Consider the following 19,571-nt stretch of genomic DNA (forward strand, 5'->3'; position numbering starts at 1 on the left):
GAGGTGGCCCGTCCCTTGGAGCCTCCCCAGGGAGCTCAGCCCTGTGACACCTTGGTTCCAGACTTCTGGCCTCCAGAGCTGGGAAAGAATAAGTTTCTATTGTTTTACGTCACCAAGCCTGTGGCAATTTGTTACAGTAGCTGCAGGAAGCTAACGCCCCTCCCTGCTCCTCACTGTCCACCTTCCCGAGCTGCAGTGCATGGATCTGACCTCTGACCTGCGGGTGGCACTTCCCAGCTGCCTGGCCTTGGGCAAGGGCTCTGATCGCTCTGTGCCTCAGTTTCCTCACTTGTAAAATAGATAATCATACTTCTTAGGATGTTGTAAGGCAGCAGTTTTCAAACCTTTGGGTCTCTAGAACCCTTTTCTAAGGGTACTTTTAAGAACTATTGGAGTCCTGGCTGGTGTGGCTCAGTGGCCTGAGTAACAGCCTGAGAACTGAAAGGTCGCTAGTTCGATTCCCAGTCAGGGCACGTGCCTGGGTTGTGAGCCAGATGCCCAGTAGGGGGCATGTGAGAGGCAACCACACATTGATGTTTCTCTTTCCCTGCCTTCCCCTGTCTCTAAAGATAAATAAAATCTTTTTTAATAAAAAAAGAAAAAATTATTGAAGACCTTTGAGATTTTGTTAGGTGCCTTAGATCTATAGATATCTGTTGTGACTAGAAATTTAAACTGATTTTAAAAAATATTATTTTAAAAATAGACATTATGCCCTGGCTGGCATAGCTCAGTGGACTGGGCGTGGCCTGCGAACCAAAGCATTGCAGGTTTGATTCCCAGTCAGGGCAATGTCTGGGTTGCAGGCCACGGCCCCCAGCAACCGCACATTGAGGTTTCTCTCTCTTTCTCTTTCTCCCTCCCTTCCCTCTCTAAAAATAAATAAAATCTTTAATAATAATGTCTTTAAAAAATAGACATTATAACATGTTTTTTATTTTTTAAATAATTCATTCATTTTTTTTCGAGAGAGAGGGGAAAGGAGGGAGACAGAGAGGGAAGAAACATCAATCAGTTGTACGCACTCTGACAGGGAATTGAACCCGCAACCTAGGCACACGCCCTGACCAGCAATCCAACCAGAGACCTTTCGCTTTGCAGGACAATGTCCAACCCACTGAGCCACACCAATCAGGGCTTACGTAAATATTTTTTTAATAAAAATAACTTTCCCCCCAAACAACAAAGTCCTGAGGGCAGAGACATTATTTATGTACCTGTAAATCTCTGTGATGCCTGGCCCCTTATAAAAGTTGGATCCTCCAATCTGCTGTGTCTTCAGTCTATGGCGATACACTGTTTCCTGCTGAGGACGCGAAGAACACACCTAGCCTCTCGCTCATACAGCGGACAAAAGGGACGACCTCAGGGAGACCCGTGGGTACTGGGGAACCTCAACAGTCCTCTGTCGTACTTTGAGGACGGATGGAGTAAGGATTCACTGAGGAAATATTTCGGAAGCACTTAGAATAATGCCTGACACATGGCAAGGATAAGCATTATATATTTTTAAATCAAAATAAAGCAAATGCCCTACACGTTTAAAAAAATTTTTTTTTAAGTTTCAGTCCACCTGCGTCAGGTCGCAGTGGGCTTCACGGCTCCAAGGGCGGGAAGGATTTCTCCTGCCCTCAAGGAGTTCCCAGGTTGCTGGGGGCGCCGCGTGTGTAGCCGCGCCGGTCACACATTGATGGGACCAGGCAGCGGGCTGTGGGCGCGCCGCAGGGTCCCCAACCCCTGCGGGAGGGGCAGGAAAGAGGGGCGGGGTTGCCGGTCCCGGAGAGGCTGTCTCGGTGGGGGTGGGATCTGTGGTGGGCCAGAGGATGTAGCCAAGTCAAAAGGCCCGGGGCTTGGGAAAAGGGAACTCGGGGTGCGGAGATCCAAACCCCGGCCTCGCCTTCTCCGTAAAGTGGCCTGTGTGTCACCAAGACGCCTCGAACCCTGCGCCCACCGCCGGGAGGTGGGGGTGGGGCACACCTCTCCTGGAGAGCAGGGCCCGGCGCCGCCAGGTCCGCCAGTAGCCGGCTTGGCGGGGAGGGTCTGCGGGAAGGGGGTGGCGGTCCCCGCTTCCTCCCCAGAATGGGCGCCAGCCTGGAGTCCACCTCACGACTCCCCCATTGCTCTCCAACGCAGGGGCCGCCTCCCGACCCGGCGAATCCTCTAGAAATGAGAGACCGCCGTCACCGTCGCCGCCGTCCCCCACCTCCGGGCGAGCCCGGACCCCTCCGGGCTGGGAGCCGGAGGGGAGGAGCCAGGATCCGGCCGGGGAGGGGGCGGCGCGTCGGGACGCGCTGGGGGCTCGGGTGGGTGGGGAGAAGGAAGGTCGGCGGGTGGAGCCGGGGTCTGCGGGCTGCGGAGTCAGCAGGTGAGAGGGGTCGTTGCCCGCGGGGACCTCAGGGCGCCTCCCGGAGGCGGAAACCCGGCGCCCCCCCCTCCAGGCCGGGATCGGGGCGGGGCGCGCGGCATCCCAGCGGGGGGAGCCGGCCACCGGGTCTCGCCGCCGCCAAAGTTTCCCGGAGCAGCGGCGGCCGCCCTTCCTCCCCAGGGCCGGGACCGGGCGACGACCCGCCGGCGGGAACTGTTTCCGAGGGCAGCGCGTCCCCGTCTGCAGCCAGACCCCGCGCCTCCATTGCTCCCAACTCGGATTCCCAACTTGGGAGGCGCCGCCGGCCTGCGCACGCGCGCCTTCCGCGCCCCCTCCTCCTCCTCCTCCTCCTCCCGGCTCTTGGAAGCAGGATCCGGGCCGAGCGGGCGCCGAGCCCCGCACCCGGCGCGTGGACCCGGCTCCCGGTGCGCCGCTCCGCCCATGCCGACGCCGGCCGCCCGCCCGGGACGCCCTCGCCTGAGGGCCAGCTAAGCGCGGGCCGGCGCGGGGTGGGCCCGGCCGGGCGCTGCCCTCGACAGCGGCAAGTTTGGGAGTTGCACTAGTTTGCGGGGTCGCGGGGCACAGGCCGCGCGGGGGGCTATGGAGGAGGACCCGGGGTCGGCCGCCGAGTCGGTGCTGGACAAGAACGTGGCGGAGCTGACCGTCATGGACGTGTACGACATCGCGTCGCTGGTGGGCCACGAGTTCGAGCGGGTCATCGACCAGCACGGCTGCGAGGCCATCGCGCGCCTCATGCCCAAGGTCGTGCGCGTCCTGGAGATCCTGGAGGTGCTGGTCAGCCGCCACCACGTCGCGCCCGAGCTGGACGAGCTGCGCCTGGAGCTGGACCGTCTGCGCCTGGAGAGGATGGACCGCATCGAGAAGGAGCGCAAACACCAGAAGGTGAGCCGCGGCCTCCGCCAGCCCCCGCGGGCCGCGGGGCCGCCGGACCCGAGGGCCTTTCAGCACCGAGCGCACGCCGGGTGTCCCGGGACTAGGTGGGAGGAGACCCGCCTGGGTGACGGAGCTGAGTTCCAGCCCCACCTTGACCATTGAGCAGCTCTGTGACCTCGGGCGAGTTCCTTAACCTCGCTGTGCCCTATCCCTCACCTGTCCAGCGGTGACAGGAACAGGACCCACCTTAGAAGAACTGCATGGGGTATTATCTAACGCGCCTACCTAGATAAGACGACCTTTTCTCAGAAACGAAATCGGCTTCCTGCCCTTCAGTGTTTACCTAAAAGACGGCGTCATTCCAGGCCCCTTTTCTCATTTTCCCTCTGAACCCCCCTCTCAGAGCGAAGGGACGGTGACCGCCAACCACTGAGCTCACCGACCCCCACCCCCCATCCCTGGGTTCTTGTTTGCAAACTGCTTGTCGGGGTTCCTCCTGGCTCAGTAGCCTGTGCTCAGAGGTGCCTCCCTCTCCCTGATTTTGTCTTGAATTCTCGCAGAACTCTGTGAGGGACGAGAATTGTTATCTTCATTTCACAGATGAGAAAACTGAGGGTCTGTGTGGGTGAGGGCATTCGCCGACCGAGCCCCCTGCCCAGGGGAGAGAGCTCTCCCGGCCCTTCCCCACCCCTTTAAACTGCGGGCAGATTGAAAGTTGAGCCTCTGTCCTGTGACCAGCCTGCCTTTCCCTGGACTCATGAATCAGGGCCGCCCCCCCACCCTGGGCCCGGAGTCCTGATGAGGTGCCTGGAGAAAAGGAAGTGGGTGGCTGTGGCTTCCTGTCCCAACCTCAGCCCAGGGAAGCTCTTGTCAGACCCTTCCGACCCGTAATAGGAGGAAACGCCTTTCCTCGGGGAACCGGGTGCCCGACAGGCTCTGGCTTGCTGTGTGGCCTCAGGAAATACACGTAGCCTCTCTGGACCTCCCGGGGAGGGCATCACCTGTTGTGCAGGCACCCTAAGGTCCCGGAGTTTTCACAGACAGTAGCCGGTCTGTGTCTGCCGTCCTCACAGGGCAGGGTAGGGCGTGGGTCGGGCAGGGCAGAGCGTGGTCGTGAAGGGTGGTGGGCTTTGTGAGGCTGGACTCTGTCCTCACGGGTCCCTGTGCCCTGGGGTCAGAAAGGAAACTCCGGCCCCGAGAGCCTTCGGCACCGTTTCCCAGGTCCCCGGGGCAGGTTCTGAACAGCCCAGCCCTGCAATCCCGGTCGGGGTGCCCAGGAGCAGGGACCTTGGAGCTAGACAGCCTGGTTTCCAGCCCCGCCGCTCACGGGCTCTGTGATGTTGGGCAAATCACCCCGCCTCTCTGTGCCTCAGTGTCCTCAGCTGTAAAATGGGACGGTAGCAGCACCCATCCTGTCGGGTGGGGGTGAGAATTAAAGTAGGGGCATATCCTGAAGTCCCCAGGACAGAGCACAGCTCACTGAGGTGGGGGTGGGCGACTTATAAGTGTTAATACTGCTTTTAGGTCTGGAGAGGCTGGTATTGGGGACCCCACCCCCATCCCAGGCACCCCCACTCCTACCCTGGATGCTTTCCGTCTCTCAGGGTGGGAAAGGATCTTTGAAACTCCCTTATGACTTTTATAAGCAAAGATCAAGGGGCCGAGCCCAGGTCACGCTGGTCCTGGCACCCAGGTCCCCACCCCTGGCTTTGAGTGCTGCAGGCGGGCTGGGAGGCGCCCCGTGGAGTCATCGGAGGCCACTGGGCCTGGCCTGGCCTGGGAGGGGACGGGATTCCCGGCCGGCTGCACTTGTCGCCTCTGGAACGCCGTCAGCTGGGGAGAAAACACCAGCGAGTGAGCGCAGAGGCAGGGATGGCAGGGATCGTTTGTAAACAGGAGGGTGAGCGCTCCTAAATCAGACAGCTCTCTCCCTTCCCCAGCCCAGCCCCCTTCGCTGTGTTCTTGGGGAACCCGGAGAGAATCATCTGGTCCGTCCCCCTGTGTCCCCACTGTCTCAGAGACTCTTCCAGGTGTTATTTCCACGAATGTGGAAAATGTCCTTGGTCTGATCTGTTTGTCCCTTCTTTCCTTCCTTCCTCCCTTCCTTTCTTCCTTGTTCTACCTGGGTATGGAGTCCAAAACCCCACAGACGAGCCACGGCATGCTAAGTGCCCTCCTAGGTGGCGTGGGCAGAGAGAGGAGAGGAGGGCCGGGCCCCCACCTCGGGCAGGGGGTGGGTGACGGGGGTGGGGGACAGGAAGCACACACAGATAGGGGTTCGAAGACAGCGGCTGTGTGGGTACAGTTGCATATAATGTAAATAGCATGTGTTGCTTACTTGTTCATTAAACAGATGCATTTACTGAGGACCTACTATGCACCGGGCACTGTTCTGGGAGACCAAGGTGACCGTAGATGAGGTCTTGGCCCTCAGGGACCCAAATTTCTAGTACGGAGCTGTCCCATAGACATAGAATGTGACTTGTCACACGAAGAAGGCACAGATGAGGTTAATTGTTAACATATCAAACCCAGTCCATCCAAAATACGGGAGGGGGAGCAGAAGCAGGGTGGCAGTGGTGAGCGGCATTGTTTCGAGTTCCCGGGCCGTTGTGAAAATCCCGACAGCCCTAACCTGGGCGTCTTTCTCTCCGTCCGAACAACCTTACACCTACCTCTGCCCACTCCTTTACGATTTCGACACATAATCAACCAACGTATCGAGTTCTTTTTATTGAGCTGTAACTGACCTACTGTGTCAGCGTCAGGAGTACAGCGTGAGGATTTGATGCATGTGTAGGTGGTGACATGATCACCAGAGTAAGTTAACAGTCCTCACCTCTCATAGTTACAAAACATATTGTTCATTAGATAGCTTGCTCTTTTGTTGTTGTTGTTGCACTGTCTCTCCTAAACCCAGTGCGTGTTTCACTCCTGTTGCCCGTTTCAGGCCAGCCTGCCCCAGCTGGTTGCACTGGCTGGTACGCGGTGGGGCCCTCCATGCGCTCGGCCAGTGCCAGGCGCGAGCGGAGAGGACCGGGACATGAGAGCCCCACCTCTCCCGGCCTCCCCGGCGGCGGCGTGCGGCAAGGTGGCCTGCCCACTCCATCCTCCCATCGCCACTTCCGCCCTCGGGCCCTGCCCTTCACCTCTCCCGCCGACCTTGAGCCAGCTGTGCGAACACTCGCTCATTACCCCTCATTTCCCCGGTGCTGCTGCGAGCCTCCGGACAAAGGCGGTGGGATTTAGGGGCTTATTTAGGAGAGGAACAGCGGGGGAGGCCGACGTCCGGCCGCCTGGGCGGGGCTGCGGGAGCAGCAGGAGTCCGCTCTCGCGGCCTCAGCCCCCTCCGGGTGCCGGGCGCTCTTCCAGACCACCTGCGTCTACAGACCATGCCGCCCTCGGAGGCAGCCGTCCCACCGCCTCCCCCATTTCCACGGCTCCCGCAGGCTGACTAACCTGCCCCAGAGCAGCTAGTGGGCGGCAGAAGCGCTTCGGATCGCACCCACGCCTCCAACGGCAGCGCAGCCCACGCAGGCACGGGCGATGATGCTCTCTCTGTTCAGTTCGGGGTTGCACAAAACACCTCTTTTTTTTTTTTTTTGGTAAGAGCTTTATTGAACATAATTTGCATGTTATGCAATCCACCCCTTGAAGGCATACAGTTCAGGGTTTTCAGTCCGCTCACAGGGTTGCGCCACCACCACTACAGACCGTTTCAGAGCGTTTTCATTCCCCGGGAAGAGCACCCCACACCCCTTAACAGTCGGTCGGTCGCTCCCCAGCGAGCCCGGCCCTCGGCCCGAGACGGCTGCCGTGGGTTTAATTCGCCTGGGTGTCGCACAGCAGTGGCACCCTGCCGCGTGTGGCCCTTGCTGTCTGGCGGCTGTCACTTACTTAGTATGACGTTCTCAGGGCTCATCCACGTGGTAGCAGGTGTCACTGCTTTGTTCCTTCTCACGGCTGAGTCGCAGTCCGCTGTGTGGGTGGATTACACTTTATTCACACGTGCAGCGCACCGATGGATGTTTGGGTCGTCCTGACCTTTTGGCTGTTGTGCGTAGTGTCACAGTGAACATCAGTTCACAGTACCTGTCTTCGTGTGGCCGTGTTTTCATTTCTCCTGGGCAGGTCCTAGGGGTGGACCTGCTGGATCATACAAGGGGGGCGGGACCCAAACAGGCGGAATTCATTTATTAAAAATTATGTATTCTTATATGTTTAAACTTCAGTCACCTTCAAAGTACTCTCTCCATTTGATGCAATACACCTATTGAGATTTTTTTCCCCACTGCTTAAAACTGTTATTTTTTAAGATTTTATTTACTTTATTTTTAGACAGAGGGGAGAGGAGGGAGAGAAACATCAATGTGTGGTTGCCTCTCACGTGCTCCCTACTGGGAACCTAGCCTGCAGCCCAGGCCTGTGCCCTGAGTGGGAATTGAACCAGTGACCCTGTGGTTTGCAGGTTTGCAGGCCAGCGCCCAATCCACTGAGCCACACCAGCCACAGTCAAAACAGTTTTTGAACTCATCAATTTTGATACTTTTTAGTGTTTGTGCTGGGTTTTTTTTTTTAAGATTTTTTTTTAGATTTTATTTATTTATTTTTAGAGAGGGAAGGGAGGGAGGGAGAGAGAGAGAGAGAGAGAGAGAGAGACATCATTGTGCAGTTGCTGGGGACCATGGCCTGCAACCCAGACATGTGCCCTGATTGGGGATCGAACCTGCGATACTTTGGTTCACAGCCCGCGCTCAATCCACTGAGCTATGCCAGCCAGTGTGCTGGTTTCTTGTTTCACCTCTTCTATGCCAGCAAAATGCTTTCCTCTGAGGACTTGTTTCATTCAGGAAAACCAAAAAAAACTCGCTCAGGGTGAGATCGGGTGAATAGGAAGGGTGGGGCACGGGGGTCACGCTGGTTTTGATGCAGAACTGCTGACCACTCAGCTCTGTGTGGGCCGGTGCGCTCATAAACCGCTTATCACAAAATAGGCAAATGTGTTGAAAGCCTGAACTACAAGGGGCCCACCCTCCGGAAGAGAATGCCGCTTTTGGGGGGATCCCCCTCGTATGCTAACTGTTGAAGGTTTTGAGGACCTGCCAGACTCCCCCCCATTTGGCACTCCCCCAGCAATGCACCGGGTTTGCAGTGTCTTCCTAGCCCTGCCGGTACTTGTTATTATGTTTCTTTGATGACAGCCATCCAGGAAATTGTTTTTTTACAGATTTATTTATTTATTTATTTATTTATAGACAGAGGAGAAGGGAGGGGGAAAGAGAGGAAGAGAAACATCCATGTGTGGTTGCCTCTTGCGCCCCCTACTGGGGACCTAGCCTGCAACCCAGGCATGTGCCCTGACTGGGAATCGAACCAGTGATGCTTTGGCTCACAAGTCGGTGCTCAACCCACTGAGCCACACCAGCCAGGGCCTGCAAAATTATTTTAATGGATGAAGCTTGTTTATCTTCCCATCACCCCGTGAGCCTCCGTGTGAGCCCCCTCACCGGAGGGGAACCGAGGCTCAGTGGTGAGGGGAGTCGCCCAGGACGGCTTGGAGCGATGTCTCTGTGAGGCGCACGAGGGGCTCTGGGGGCAGGCGGCCACCCCCGGGGTCCTTGCAGCCTCTGTCTCCCCTGGAGAGAGGTTTGTCCTGGCGGAGGGTCTGTCCAAAGGTCGGAGAGGATGGGGACGTGCGGGTCCCCACAGCCCGGGGCTGCTCGCTCCTCTCTGCTGTCTAGGCGGTGATTGACGGGCAGCGTGAGCTCGAGTGCTGCATTGACCTTGGGCCCTAACAGGGGCAGGGCACCTCTGTCGCTAGCGGAGTCGCCATGCGGGCCAGTGGTGGCTGCTCGTGGGGAAGGGGGTGTCCCGAGCCCTGGCAGCCCCGAGCTGCTCCTGAGGACTTGGGGCGGGGGGGTGGCTGCCGCCCGGCCAGCCGGCTGCCCCCCCACGCCAGCCCGTCGCCCCCGCAGGAGCTGGAGCTGGTGGAGGACGTGTGGCGGGGGGAGGCGCAGGACCTGCTGTCCCAGATCGCCCAGCTGCAGGAAGAGAACAAGCAGCTGATGACCAACCTCTCGCACAAGGACGTCAGCCTGTCGGAGGAGGAGTTCCAGAAGCACGAAGGTAGGAGCAGGGTCGGCGGCGGGGGGTCGGGAGGAGGCCGTTCCCGCCGTCCTCCCCGGGCGGGCGGGCGGTCGGGCAGGCAGCAGAGGCGGGCCCTGAGCTGAGGGGCTGTGCCTTCCAGCCTCCAAGCCTCTGTCTCCGACTGTCCCCACCCCCCCACCTGAGGGGTGCTGTGGTGCCTAGGTGACTCGTGCTGACAGTGAGAGGTCCGTTCGTCCAGTCGCCGCAGGTCCCCACCTGCCCGGGCACCGGGGCTGCACGGCGGGCTGGAGGCACCACCTGCCCGCAGGTAGCCTGTGCCCGTGCAGAGGGCACAGGTGATAAACCTGTACACGGACGGCGGGGGGACCCGGTGCCAGGAGGTGGCCGGCAGTGTGGGACAGGTGACACGGGGACGTGATGGGGGCGCTTTGGTGCAGGTTTTCTTTGCGTGCGTTGATCGGGGAAGCCTCCCGGAGGAGCGACATCCCAGCCCTCATGAAGTGGGTGGTGGCATGAGCCGTGCCAGTAGCCTGGGGGGGAGGTGCGTGCAAAGGCCCTGGGGCATCCGTTTTTATGGGAAACCAGGGCAGGGCCAGCGTAGAGGAGAAGACGGTTGAAGGTTCACAGAAGGGTCAGCAGGGGTCTGGTCGCACAGCCTCTCAGGGGCTCAGGCTCAGGTTTTACGCCAGGCACTTGTCCCGGGCCTGCGTGTGGCGATCAGCAGCCGGGCTCCGAGTGGTGCCCGAACTTCCCGCGTCACTTGCTCTCCCACAGCCACCCAGCTCCTCCGGTCCTGGCCCTCCGCTGGCGCTGGGGAAGCGCACAGACAGTGGGGTTTGGGCTCGGCCCCCCGTGGGCTCCTTCCCGCTCGGCCGCCTCTGATCCCCGAGGACTCTCAAGCCTGTGTCTTTCGTCCGAGTAAACGCCCTGGGTCCCTCCCCCAGCCCCCTCCCCATGTTTGATGATGTGGCGGGTGGGCGGACTTTCGTGGGGTGCCCGAAGTTCAGCACTGGTGGTTCCGACTCCTGGAGACGAGAGCGGCTCACCAGCGAGGGGGGCAGGGGCCTCGAGAAAAGGGGGCGTCTGGTGCAGGTCCTGCAATTTCTTCACCCCACGTTTCCTTTGTCGAGATGTGGCTCACGCAAGGAAGTCAAAGGTCTCGGTGGCCGTGAGCGTGGGCCCCACAGCCCAGGGGCCCGGGTGTGAATCCTGACCCCAGTATTCCCCTGCTGAGTGACCTTGAGGAAGCCACGTGACCTTGGTGTGCCTAGGTGCCCCCGGTAAAAATGGGAATAACCGGGTCTTCCTCGTGAGGCTGCCGGGAGGATAAAGCGGATTAACATGTGTCAGCAGATTGGCCTTGTGCCCGGGACACACACTCAGCAAGTGGGAGCTACCGTTACTACGAGTTACTGTATCCAGTCCGACCCCCTTATTGAGCAGCGGAGAAAGGCTGAGGCAGAGAGAGTTCATTATCCCTTTCTAGGGCTTAGTAACGTTCCGTTGGCTGGAGAGACCACAGTTTGCTCCTGCCTCCGTCTGCGGGTGGACTTCAGGGTCATTTCCGACGTGGGGCTGTTGTGAGTAGTGCTGCTGTGGACATTCTGGTGCAAGTTTTTTTTATGTCTGGGTGTCCTGTGGTAACTGCGTTGAGCTCATTGGGGAACCTTAGCCATCCTTTCACCTGCGACGTTTCTGCAGGGCCCCGCAGGCCTCTGGGGGTGACTGGGAAGCTCAGGGTCCCTGGGCTGCTGCCTTGCACACCGTTGCTCCGCGGGCACGCGGCTCCCCCTCCGTGGCGGGGCGGGGGGCTTGGCTCAGCTTCCCGCATCCTTGCCGAGCTTGTCGTGAAACCGCCCAGGTGGCGAGTTTGAGACGCACACACTTCACTGGCTTCTTGCGTGGCCCGGCCCCCGAAGGGTTGGCTGGGGGAGGCTGGGGTTTTCGCTCAGCAGCAGCCCCACCGGGTGGAGAGGCGGGGCGGGGGCTGGCGTGCCTTTCACGGCTCTTTGCATTTCACACAGAAAACCACGGGGATGTGAGGACAAAAGCATGTCCTCCTGTGGGAGGAACAGGCGCTGGGGCAGAGGGTCCCTGGACGCAGGTGTGGCCTGCAAAGTTAGATCGAGCGCCTCGGGGAGACGGAGGACTTAGGGGCGCAGCCATGAGGCGGGGTGAGAGGAGCCGGCCCCGTGGGCCCCCGTGTGGCAGAGCGCTGCCTTCTGGGTAATTAAACACTGGGCGCCACGCTCGGAGCCCCCGCGGCCTCCTGCTGCCTCCCACGCCCTGCCCTGCTCCAGGTTCAAGAGCATTTCCCTGCCCCCGTGTCTTCAGAAATCTGCCAGCCGGAGGGCAACGACGGGAACTACTTGTTAGCACACGCGGAAGTAAATTACAGGCGTCCGGGCCGTGGGCCCGGGCGGTGGGGGTGCTGAGATACACTCACCGGCCTGGGAAATCCTCGAGTTCTGGGCAGACAACTCCACCACCGGCCCCATCCCCTGCGGAGTGGGCGCGGCAGCTCCTGACTCCCGGGACGGCTGCGGAGAGGCATCAGACGCGGGGCCGCCCAGAGCAGGTGTGCCCGCGGGCCGGGACGCCGGCTTTTCCTGCCAGTGGCAACTCACTCGGAAGCCGAGAGCCCGTGGTGGGAATTTCGGCTCCATAAAAAGTTGCTGTGCACCCTTACCTCAAAAGGAGAGAAAGTAAATTTTTTCCATGTGTACTAAATTTACCGAGTGGCACAACCATGGTGACAGTCTAATTTTAGAACTTTCCAGCGCCCCCAAACGAAGCCCGATGCCCACGTACAGGCTGCTATTCATCGGCTTTCTGTCCCTATGGATTTGCCTGTTCCGGGTGTTTCCGATAAACGGAATCATAAAATACGCGGTCTTGGTGTCTGGCTGCTCTCACTCAGCGTCGTGTTTTCAAGGGTCGCCTGTGGTGTAGCGTGAATCAGTGCCTCACGCCTTTTTGTGGGTGAGTGATAGTCCATTGGCTGGACCACATTTGCTTATCCATCCTGCGATGGACGGTCGTCTGGGCTGTTTCTACAATATTCGGCCCCTGTGAGTGGTGCTGCTATGACTTTGTCACTTCCCGTTCCCATGTTACATTGTATCTCAGTCTTCGAACTGGCCACCTGGCGTCCCACTGTGTGGAGGGCCTTGTTTGTCTAATGACTTCCTTGCCGGTGGTCACTTAGATTGTTGCCATTTTTTTTGCCACTACAAAGGTGTCTCAACCTCTCTTTAAACCTCTGCGTCCAGAGTTGTGGTGGCGGGAGGGGCTAAGTGATTGCTGAGAAGTCTTCCAGCTTTTAACAGTGTCTGCGAGTCTGTTAAAGACACTTAACCCTCCTCTCGTTTTTCAGGGCTCTGTTGTAACCACTGCCAGACTTAATCTTAGCGCCGCCTTCGCCTCCGGGGCCGGGAGGCCTGGGATTTCCATTTTACGGGTGAAATGACAGCTGGCACTTGCTCCGTGCCAGGCCTTCCGCACGATTAGCCCGTGCACCCTCACGAGAGCGCCCCAGGTGGGGGACCCCACAGGACGCCCATTTGCAAGGACTGAGGCCAAGAAATCCAGCTTCACACACCTCAAGCTCTTGACCATTTTGTTTGGCACCTCTCGGCCGTCCGGCCACAGACGCTCATAAAGTGGGTGACGTGTAGCTGGTTACAGAGCTGGGGTTCCTTGCTTGGGTTCATGCTCCCCCCGCCCCCACTGAGCTGTTTTTCCTGCCGGACTTCTCCAGGAGTGGCACCTGCCCCCGGCCGGATGAAGGGAGCTCCGCCCACAGAGCCCCACCCAGAGCCTGCTGTCCAATGGGGGCTCAGAGGGCAGACTGCAGACTCCGCCCACAGCCCGTTCCAGCCCCGCCCCATGCAGTGCACACTGCGTCCCAGAGACACTTTGCAAGGGGTGTTAGCAGTGCCCTCTTGTCCTCCAAGCCATGGCCCCGGGGGTGTTGGGAACGCTCCTTCCTGGTGGCCACCGCCTGCTGGGGACTGTCCAGGGCAGGAGCGGGGAGGCCAGCGGGAAAGACACAGATGGGCGGGCAGCCTGGAGGAGGGAGTCACACCTGGGAAGTAGCTGAGGAGTTGCCCCCGTGGCCTGGCTGATCTGGCCAGGTGTCCCTGAGTCCCAGCGGGGAGGGAAATGGGGGGTGTCCCTCCCTTCTGCATCTGTGGTTGAGCCTGACCGCACCCCCAGCCCCGGTCTCCGGGGGAGCAGGGCTGGCTGTGCGCCCCAGCCTGTAGGAGGCTGCGTGATGGCCCCCAGCTTACCAGGTCCTCGTCCCTGGGACCCGTGGATGCTACTTTACATGGTGAAGTCTTTACGCACGTGATTCGGTTCAGGATCGCGAGGTGGGGAAGCCGCCCTGGACGACGGGGGTGAGCCCTCCGCGCCGTCCTGGGCACCCCTGTAAGAGGGAGGGAGGCGGAGTGATCTCGCGCAGACAGAAGACAGGTGGTGTGGCCACAGGGGAGGCAGAGCCCCGAGTGATGCGGCCACGGGCCAAGGCCCGCAGGCAGCCCCGGCCGCTGGGGGGCGGGCTGGGGGGCAGGAACCGACCCTCCCCTGGGCGGAGCCTCCAGAGCGACCTCGGCCCTGGCGACACCTCCATCATTCGGGACTGATTTAAACTCTCAGCTTCCGAAACGGTGAGAAATGAGTTCCTGCTAATCCTGAGCTGCCAGGCCGTGTTGGTCGTTTGTCCCAGCGGCCACGCGAGCCCAGTCCAACGCCCACGCTCCCGGCTCCTTCATCCACCCAGGCCCTTCGCGGGCACCTCCCGCGTGCCAGGCACTGCGCCAGCCCGGGGAATGGGCAGCGAACAGGCAGGGCGAGGACTTGCCTCCCGGGCCAGCCGTGCACTTGGTGGGTGGGGGGCAGGCGGGGCGGACAGTGAACGGGCGGCAGACAGCACTCCACGCGCCTGCGCTGGGCCAGCCACTGTTTTCCATGCTCCGTGTGTGTGTGGACGCGATCAGTCCTCGCAGCAGCTCCGTGGGTCCTGCTGGTCTCCTTCCCATTCTGTCGATGTGGAAACTGAGGCAGGAAGAGGAGAGACCTGCCCGGAGCCTGGCGGCAGCTGATGGTGGGGGAGCAGCCTCTGCTGTGTGTCACTCCGCGGCAGCGCCGCCTTTCCGTGGAGGGAAGAGCGAACACGACACCTAGCAACCGCGGCCCACGCCCGGAGGGTACTCAGTGGGGCCGTGGAGGGCGTTCCGTGGGGGTCAGGGAAGGAGCGGCCTCGGTGAGGAGGTGACGATCGGGCCGAGGCCCCGGGAGGAGGGGCGCCAACAGGAGAGAGGCTGGAAGGGAGTTGTAGGCACCTGGAACAGCAGCGGCTAAGGCATGGAGCCGGGAGGATGAGGTTGGAGGGGTGGAGGAGCGGGAGGCCTGCGCCGGGGGCTGGGGCGTGAGTAGGACTCGAGGGGGTGCCGGGGTCCTGGGGTCCTTTCTCATCTCAGCAGGATGCTAGCGGATGACTCCAGCAGGGCAGGGAGGTGGGCTCATCCGCCGGTCTCGCCCCCCATCACCCCCCCCCCCCCCCCCCCCCCCCCCCCGCCCCAGGCATGTCGGAGCGGGAGCGGCAGGTGATGAAGAAGCTGAAGGAGGTGGTGGACAAGCAGCGCGACGAGATCCGCGCCAAGGACCGGGAGCTCGGCCTGAAGAACGAGGACGTGGAGGCCGTAAGTGAGGAGCCCCGACCCCGTCCGCACCCATTCTCCGGCCAGCAGGTTCTGGCAGGAGACAGGACCCCCCCCTCGGGAGGTTCCTCTGTCCCCCCGGTCTCATTCTGTGGGCTCCGTGAGGCGGGGGTCCACCCGAGGCGTGGCAGCAGGGGTCCCGAGACAGCAGGAGGGAAGGTGGGCCCGCCCACTGACCTGACCCCAGCTGCACCCGCCCTGGGGATGTCCACAGGCCCCAGCAGCCTTTGCTCTGACCCTGAGGCTCCCCCCTTGAACACATGGTTCCCGGGGCCCACCCACTTCATGCCCACCAAGCTGCTCCAAGAGCCTATACAACGTCTTTGCTTGAATTAGAAAAAGACCCCAGCCCCTGGCCGGGTAGCTCAGTTGGTTAGAGCGTCGTCCCCATACGCCAGCGTTGTGGGTTCAATCCCTGGTCAGGGCACATACAAGAAGCAACCAATGAATGCATCAATACGTGGGATGATAAATCAATGTGTGTGTGTCTCTCCCTCCCTCCCTGCCTTACTCCCTCTCAAATCAGAAGAGAGAAAAGGACACCCCTTTCTCAAGGCATGTTACTTCCATCTGCTAGGGAAGTGTCCCAATATACTCACAAGACGCTTACCTTCCATCTGCCTTGAAATTGTCATAGTAAATACACGGACGCCCCACCCCTGGCGCCCACGCAGCCATGGGAACAGACGTGCGCAGTGCGCGTGGCACACACGTGCCGAGGGTGGCCGGCCCTGGGCCGCGTGCCGCCCGACGTGCAGCGGCCCCCCCTGTGTCTCTGCAGCTGCAGCAGCAGCAGACCCGGCTGATGAAGATCAACCACGACCTGCGGCACCGCGTCACCGTGGTGGAGGCCCAGGGCAAGGCCCTGATCGAGCAGAAGGTGGAGCTGGAGGCTGACCTGCAGACCAAGGAGCAGGAGATGGGCAGCCTGCGGGCCGAGCTCGGGAAGCTGCGGGAGCGGCTGCAGGGAGAGCTCAGCCAGAACGGCGAGCAGGAGCCCGAGGTGAGGTGGGCGCGCTGGCCCGCGGGCCGGCCCGGGGCTGCCGGGGCTGCCGGGCTGCCTTGCGTTCCATTGTCCCTGTTACACCTAAAGAAATGGGGCCCAGAGACAGCAAGCTGCTGCCTGGAGGACACACAGCAGGGGGAGGCAGACCGGGGCCCGGCACCCGGGACTCCCAGGGCGTTCTCGCCCCAGAGTGTGAGGCTCAGAGAGGGATCCAGGCCCCCTGCTGTTCATTCTCCGTTCGCTCGTCCAAGTCATCGCAGGTTACACTGCAGGTTCAGAGCAGCACCAGTCATGGTGGCCAAGAGGTGGAAACACCCACGTGTCCATCAGCTGATGAATGGGTAAACGAACATGGTCCGTCCATCCAGTGGACTGGGACCCAGCCACAAAAGGAGTGGAGCTCTGACCCCTGCCACAGCCCACACGAACCCCAAAAACATGCTACGGGGAAGCACCAGCACAAAAGGCCACACACTTTGTGGCTCCGTTTATTCGAAATGTCCAGGACAGGCAGGTCCACAGAGATGGACAACAGACTGGTGCGGGGGAGGGGGCCACGGAGTGGCTGCCACTGGGGGTAGGGTTTCTTTGGGGTGATGGAAATGTTCTGGAATTAGTGGTGATGGTTGTACAGCTGAACATACTAACAACGCTGAATTCTATACTTGGAAAGAGTGGATTTTCTGGTGTGCAAATTGTATCTCGATTTATACGGAGTCAGTCCGTGCTCAGCAGAAGGGCATGGCTCCGGTAGGCCCCATGACCGAGGGAGGGGCCGTGGCCTGTGGCCACCTGCGTGGGCTCCGGGCAGGTCTGTCTCGGCTCCAGCCTAGCCTGTCACCACCTCCACGACCTTGGATGAGTGAATTAGCCTCTCTGTGCCTCAGTTTCCTTCTCTGCAAAGTGGGAGTCATAGTGCGAGAACAGTACTTACTCCCGGGCTGCTGGAAGGAGAGCGGAACGAATTAGCTCATGTCAAGTGTCAGCTGTCGTGATCATTGCCACGCTAGTGTGGGGGAGTCGGAAAGGCTCCTCCGAGGAGGCGGTGGAAAGAATGAGTGAGAGCAAGCCAGAAGAAGGGGGGGAGTCCCGGGCCGGAGCCGGGGGTGGCACGCGGGAGGCCCCGTGGCAGGAGAAAGGCCGTGCAGCGGGGAGTGGAAGACGGCCAGGTGCCTGGCGTGCAGGGGGTGGGGGCAGGGCCAGCCCTGCAGGCCGTGTGGGCTGTTTCGGAAAAGCGCAGTGAACCGTGGGGGTCACGGGGGACACTCAGGGCTTGCTTTTCCTTCCAACAAATTACGGATTGTGTCAGGTCTGCGGGCGCCCAGGGTCCAGGTGTGGGAGGCAAGGCAGACGAGCTTACTGTCAGGATGGCTCCGGTCCCAGCACCATCGTGAGGTAGCGTCTGAGTTCAGGCCAGACACTGCTGGGTTGTGTGAAGGACAGGAACCTGGTGGGCAGATAGAGAGGTGAGCGAGAGAAGTCTCACAAGGGAGAGGCTAGGGCCTGCTTTTGGCTGAAAATGACAGAAGGCTATGTTAAAATGAGTTAAGGATTATTTTTTTTTTTTTAAGGAATTTTTAGCTGTGCGACTAAAAGCTCTGAGTTAAGGATAGCTTCAGGTATAGCTGGTCCCAGGCTCCCAAATGATGCTATCAGGAATGCGTTTCCAGCCCTCTCTCGGCTTTGCGTTCCTCTGTGTTGGTGTCATGTTCACGCAGGCACTTGCCATAGGGTGGCCCAAAGCTGGTACTCGCCCAGCTTTGCAACCCCAGCGGAAAGAAATGGCCTCTTCTCCAATTCCCAGCAAAAGTCTCACGGAACCTTCTCATTGGTCTACCACCGAACCAATCACTGTGGCCAGAGATCTTGAGTGTACATGTTCTTTGTTCTGTGGTCACGTGGTTACCCCTGGTGGCACCCACCCATCCCAGCTCTATGCACCGAAAGGGAGTGAGCAGGGTTTCTCCGGGAGGAAATCGCAACGGCTCAGCCCCCAGAAGCGTGTGGGGACGGAGGCAGGCCAGGTGTCGACAACAGCTGTTGTCTGCCGTGCCAGAGTCAGGGCTGAGACGGCCACACACAAAACCCTGAGCAGTGGGGGGTGTGGGTCCCTCCACAGGGTTTCAGCAGGGACTGACAGGACCAGGTCTGGGCTTCTTGGGGGGCAGGTTGACCCGGCGAGGAGCTGGCAGCCGACAGGGCTGTGGGGAGCCCTCACAATAACCCAATAACAATAACCCAACAGGGAAGGTGAGGGCGGGACCAAATCTACGGTGGTGGTGGGACAGAGGGGCATGACGCCAAATACGGTCACTCGGCGAAGCTGGGGGTGGCCACCCTTCCAGCCTCCTGGGCCCCACGGAGCTCAGGCCGGCCCGCGCCTAGGCCACAAGTCTTGGAGCCCGGCTCCAGGCGTCTCTAAGGACAAGGACACTTCACACCTCCTTGGCCCCACCGCCTGTGGGTTTCAGTTTCCCGTTCTGGCACCGGCGGGGCGGGACAGGACAGGGCGGAGGAGTGACATCAGGTAGCAGCGATGACTGACCCGCTGACTGAGCTGCTCCCAGCGTCTGTCCCCGAGCCCCGGGCAGCCTCGCCGGGTTTGACTCTGTCCCTCGGAGCGCGGTGGCATTCAGGAATCCTGATACTCCAGTGGGGCAGCCACCTGTGCTGGCTTCACCACCTGCTGCCCACGTGACCTGGGGCCCGTCCATCTCCTTGGTGGTCAGTTCCCTGTCTGACCAGGGAGGGGAGTGGACTTGACCTGACCTGGCAGATCCAACAGTGTGGCTGGGGTCGAGGGCGCTGGGAGCGGAGGGGGCCCAGTGGGCTCTGAGTGGAGAGGCGAGGGGGGTGCGGGTCTCCAGACCCGGAGAGGGGTTTGGTGGGACGGGCAGGGGTGGAGAGTGGGGCCCGCCGTTCCAGGCGGGAGGAAGAGGGCGAGCCGGACTGGAGAACTGCGCGGGCTGCGGCCCAGCCGTTGGGCTAGAGTGGCCGGGGGAGGCGGGAGCGACAGAGGGACCTGGCTCGGTCCGGCGAGCGGGGGAGCAGTCCGTTGCCCCGGGCACTCTGATTTGCCCCCTCGATTCCTGCAGTCATGTGTGTGTGTGTGTGTGTGTGTGTGTGTGTGCGCGTGTGCGTGCCGGGTCCCTGCCGGTTCGGTGTGGTCTCCGGGAGACAAGGCTCCTTCCGTGTTGTGATGACGTCTTCGCACAGCCCGACCCCCCAGTGTGCACCATTGAGCTGTTCTAGTGCACACTCTCTGTACTCTGCAGTCATCACCTCTATCTAGAACATTCCCATCACCCCAGAAAGTCCCTGTGCGCGCCGGCGGTCACCCCCCTCTCCGCGTCCCCCAGCCCCAGCCATCCCGGTCTCCCTCCTGCCCCCGCGGGGCCACCCGTCCCGGGCCTTTCATGGGAGCGGAACCGGACGCCGAGGGGCCCTGGGGCCTGGTCCCCACGCAGCAGGGTTC

At 60.6% G+C, this 19,571-nt stretch overlaps 1 protein-coding gene across 6 annotated transcripts in view; it reads left to right on the forward strand.

The window, feature by feature from the left end:
- The first annotated feature begins 2,796 nt into the window (after positions 1-2,796).
- RILPL1 (Rab interacting lysosomal protein like 1) overlaps positions 2,797-19,571 on the forward strand; it is a 30,898-nt gene continuing 14,123 nt past the window's right edge. For 2 of the 6 annotated variants that reach the window (XM_036014718.1, XM_036014719.1), the window contains exons 1-4: positions 2,797-3,268; positions 9,235-9,385; positions 14,954-15,072; positions 15,872-16,093. In XM_036014718.1, coding sequence (XP_035870611.1) covers positions 2,966-3,268; positions 9,235-9,385; positions 14,954-15,072; positions 15,872-16,093 — 795 coding nt within the window. In that variant the 5' untranslated portion in view covers positions 2,797-2,965. Of the gene's footprint in view, positions 3,269-9,234; positions 9,386-14,953; positions 15,073-15,871; positions 16,099-19,571 lie in introns of all 6 variants that reach the window. The other 4 variants (XR_004900554.1, XR_004900555.1, XM_036014717.1 and 1 more) reach the window with 3 other exon arrangements.

The sequence above is a fragment of the Phyllostomus discolor genome, chromosome 13, assembly GCF_004126475.2.
Source record: "Phyllostomus discolor isolate MPI-MPIP mPhyDis1 chromosome 13, mPhyDis1.pri.v3, whole genome shotgun sequence".
Taxonomy (NCBI): Eukaryota; Metazoa; Chordata; class Mammalia; order Chiroptera; family Phyllostomidae; genus Phyllostomus; species Phyllostomus discolor.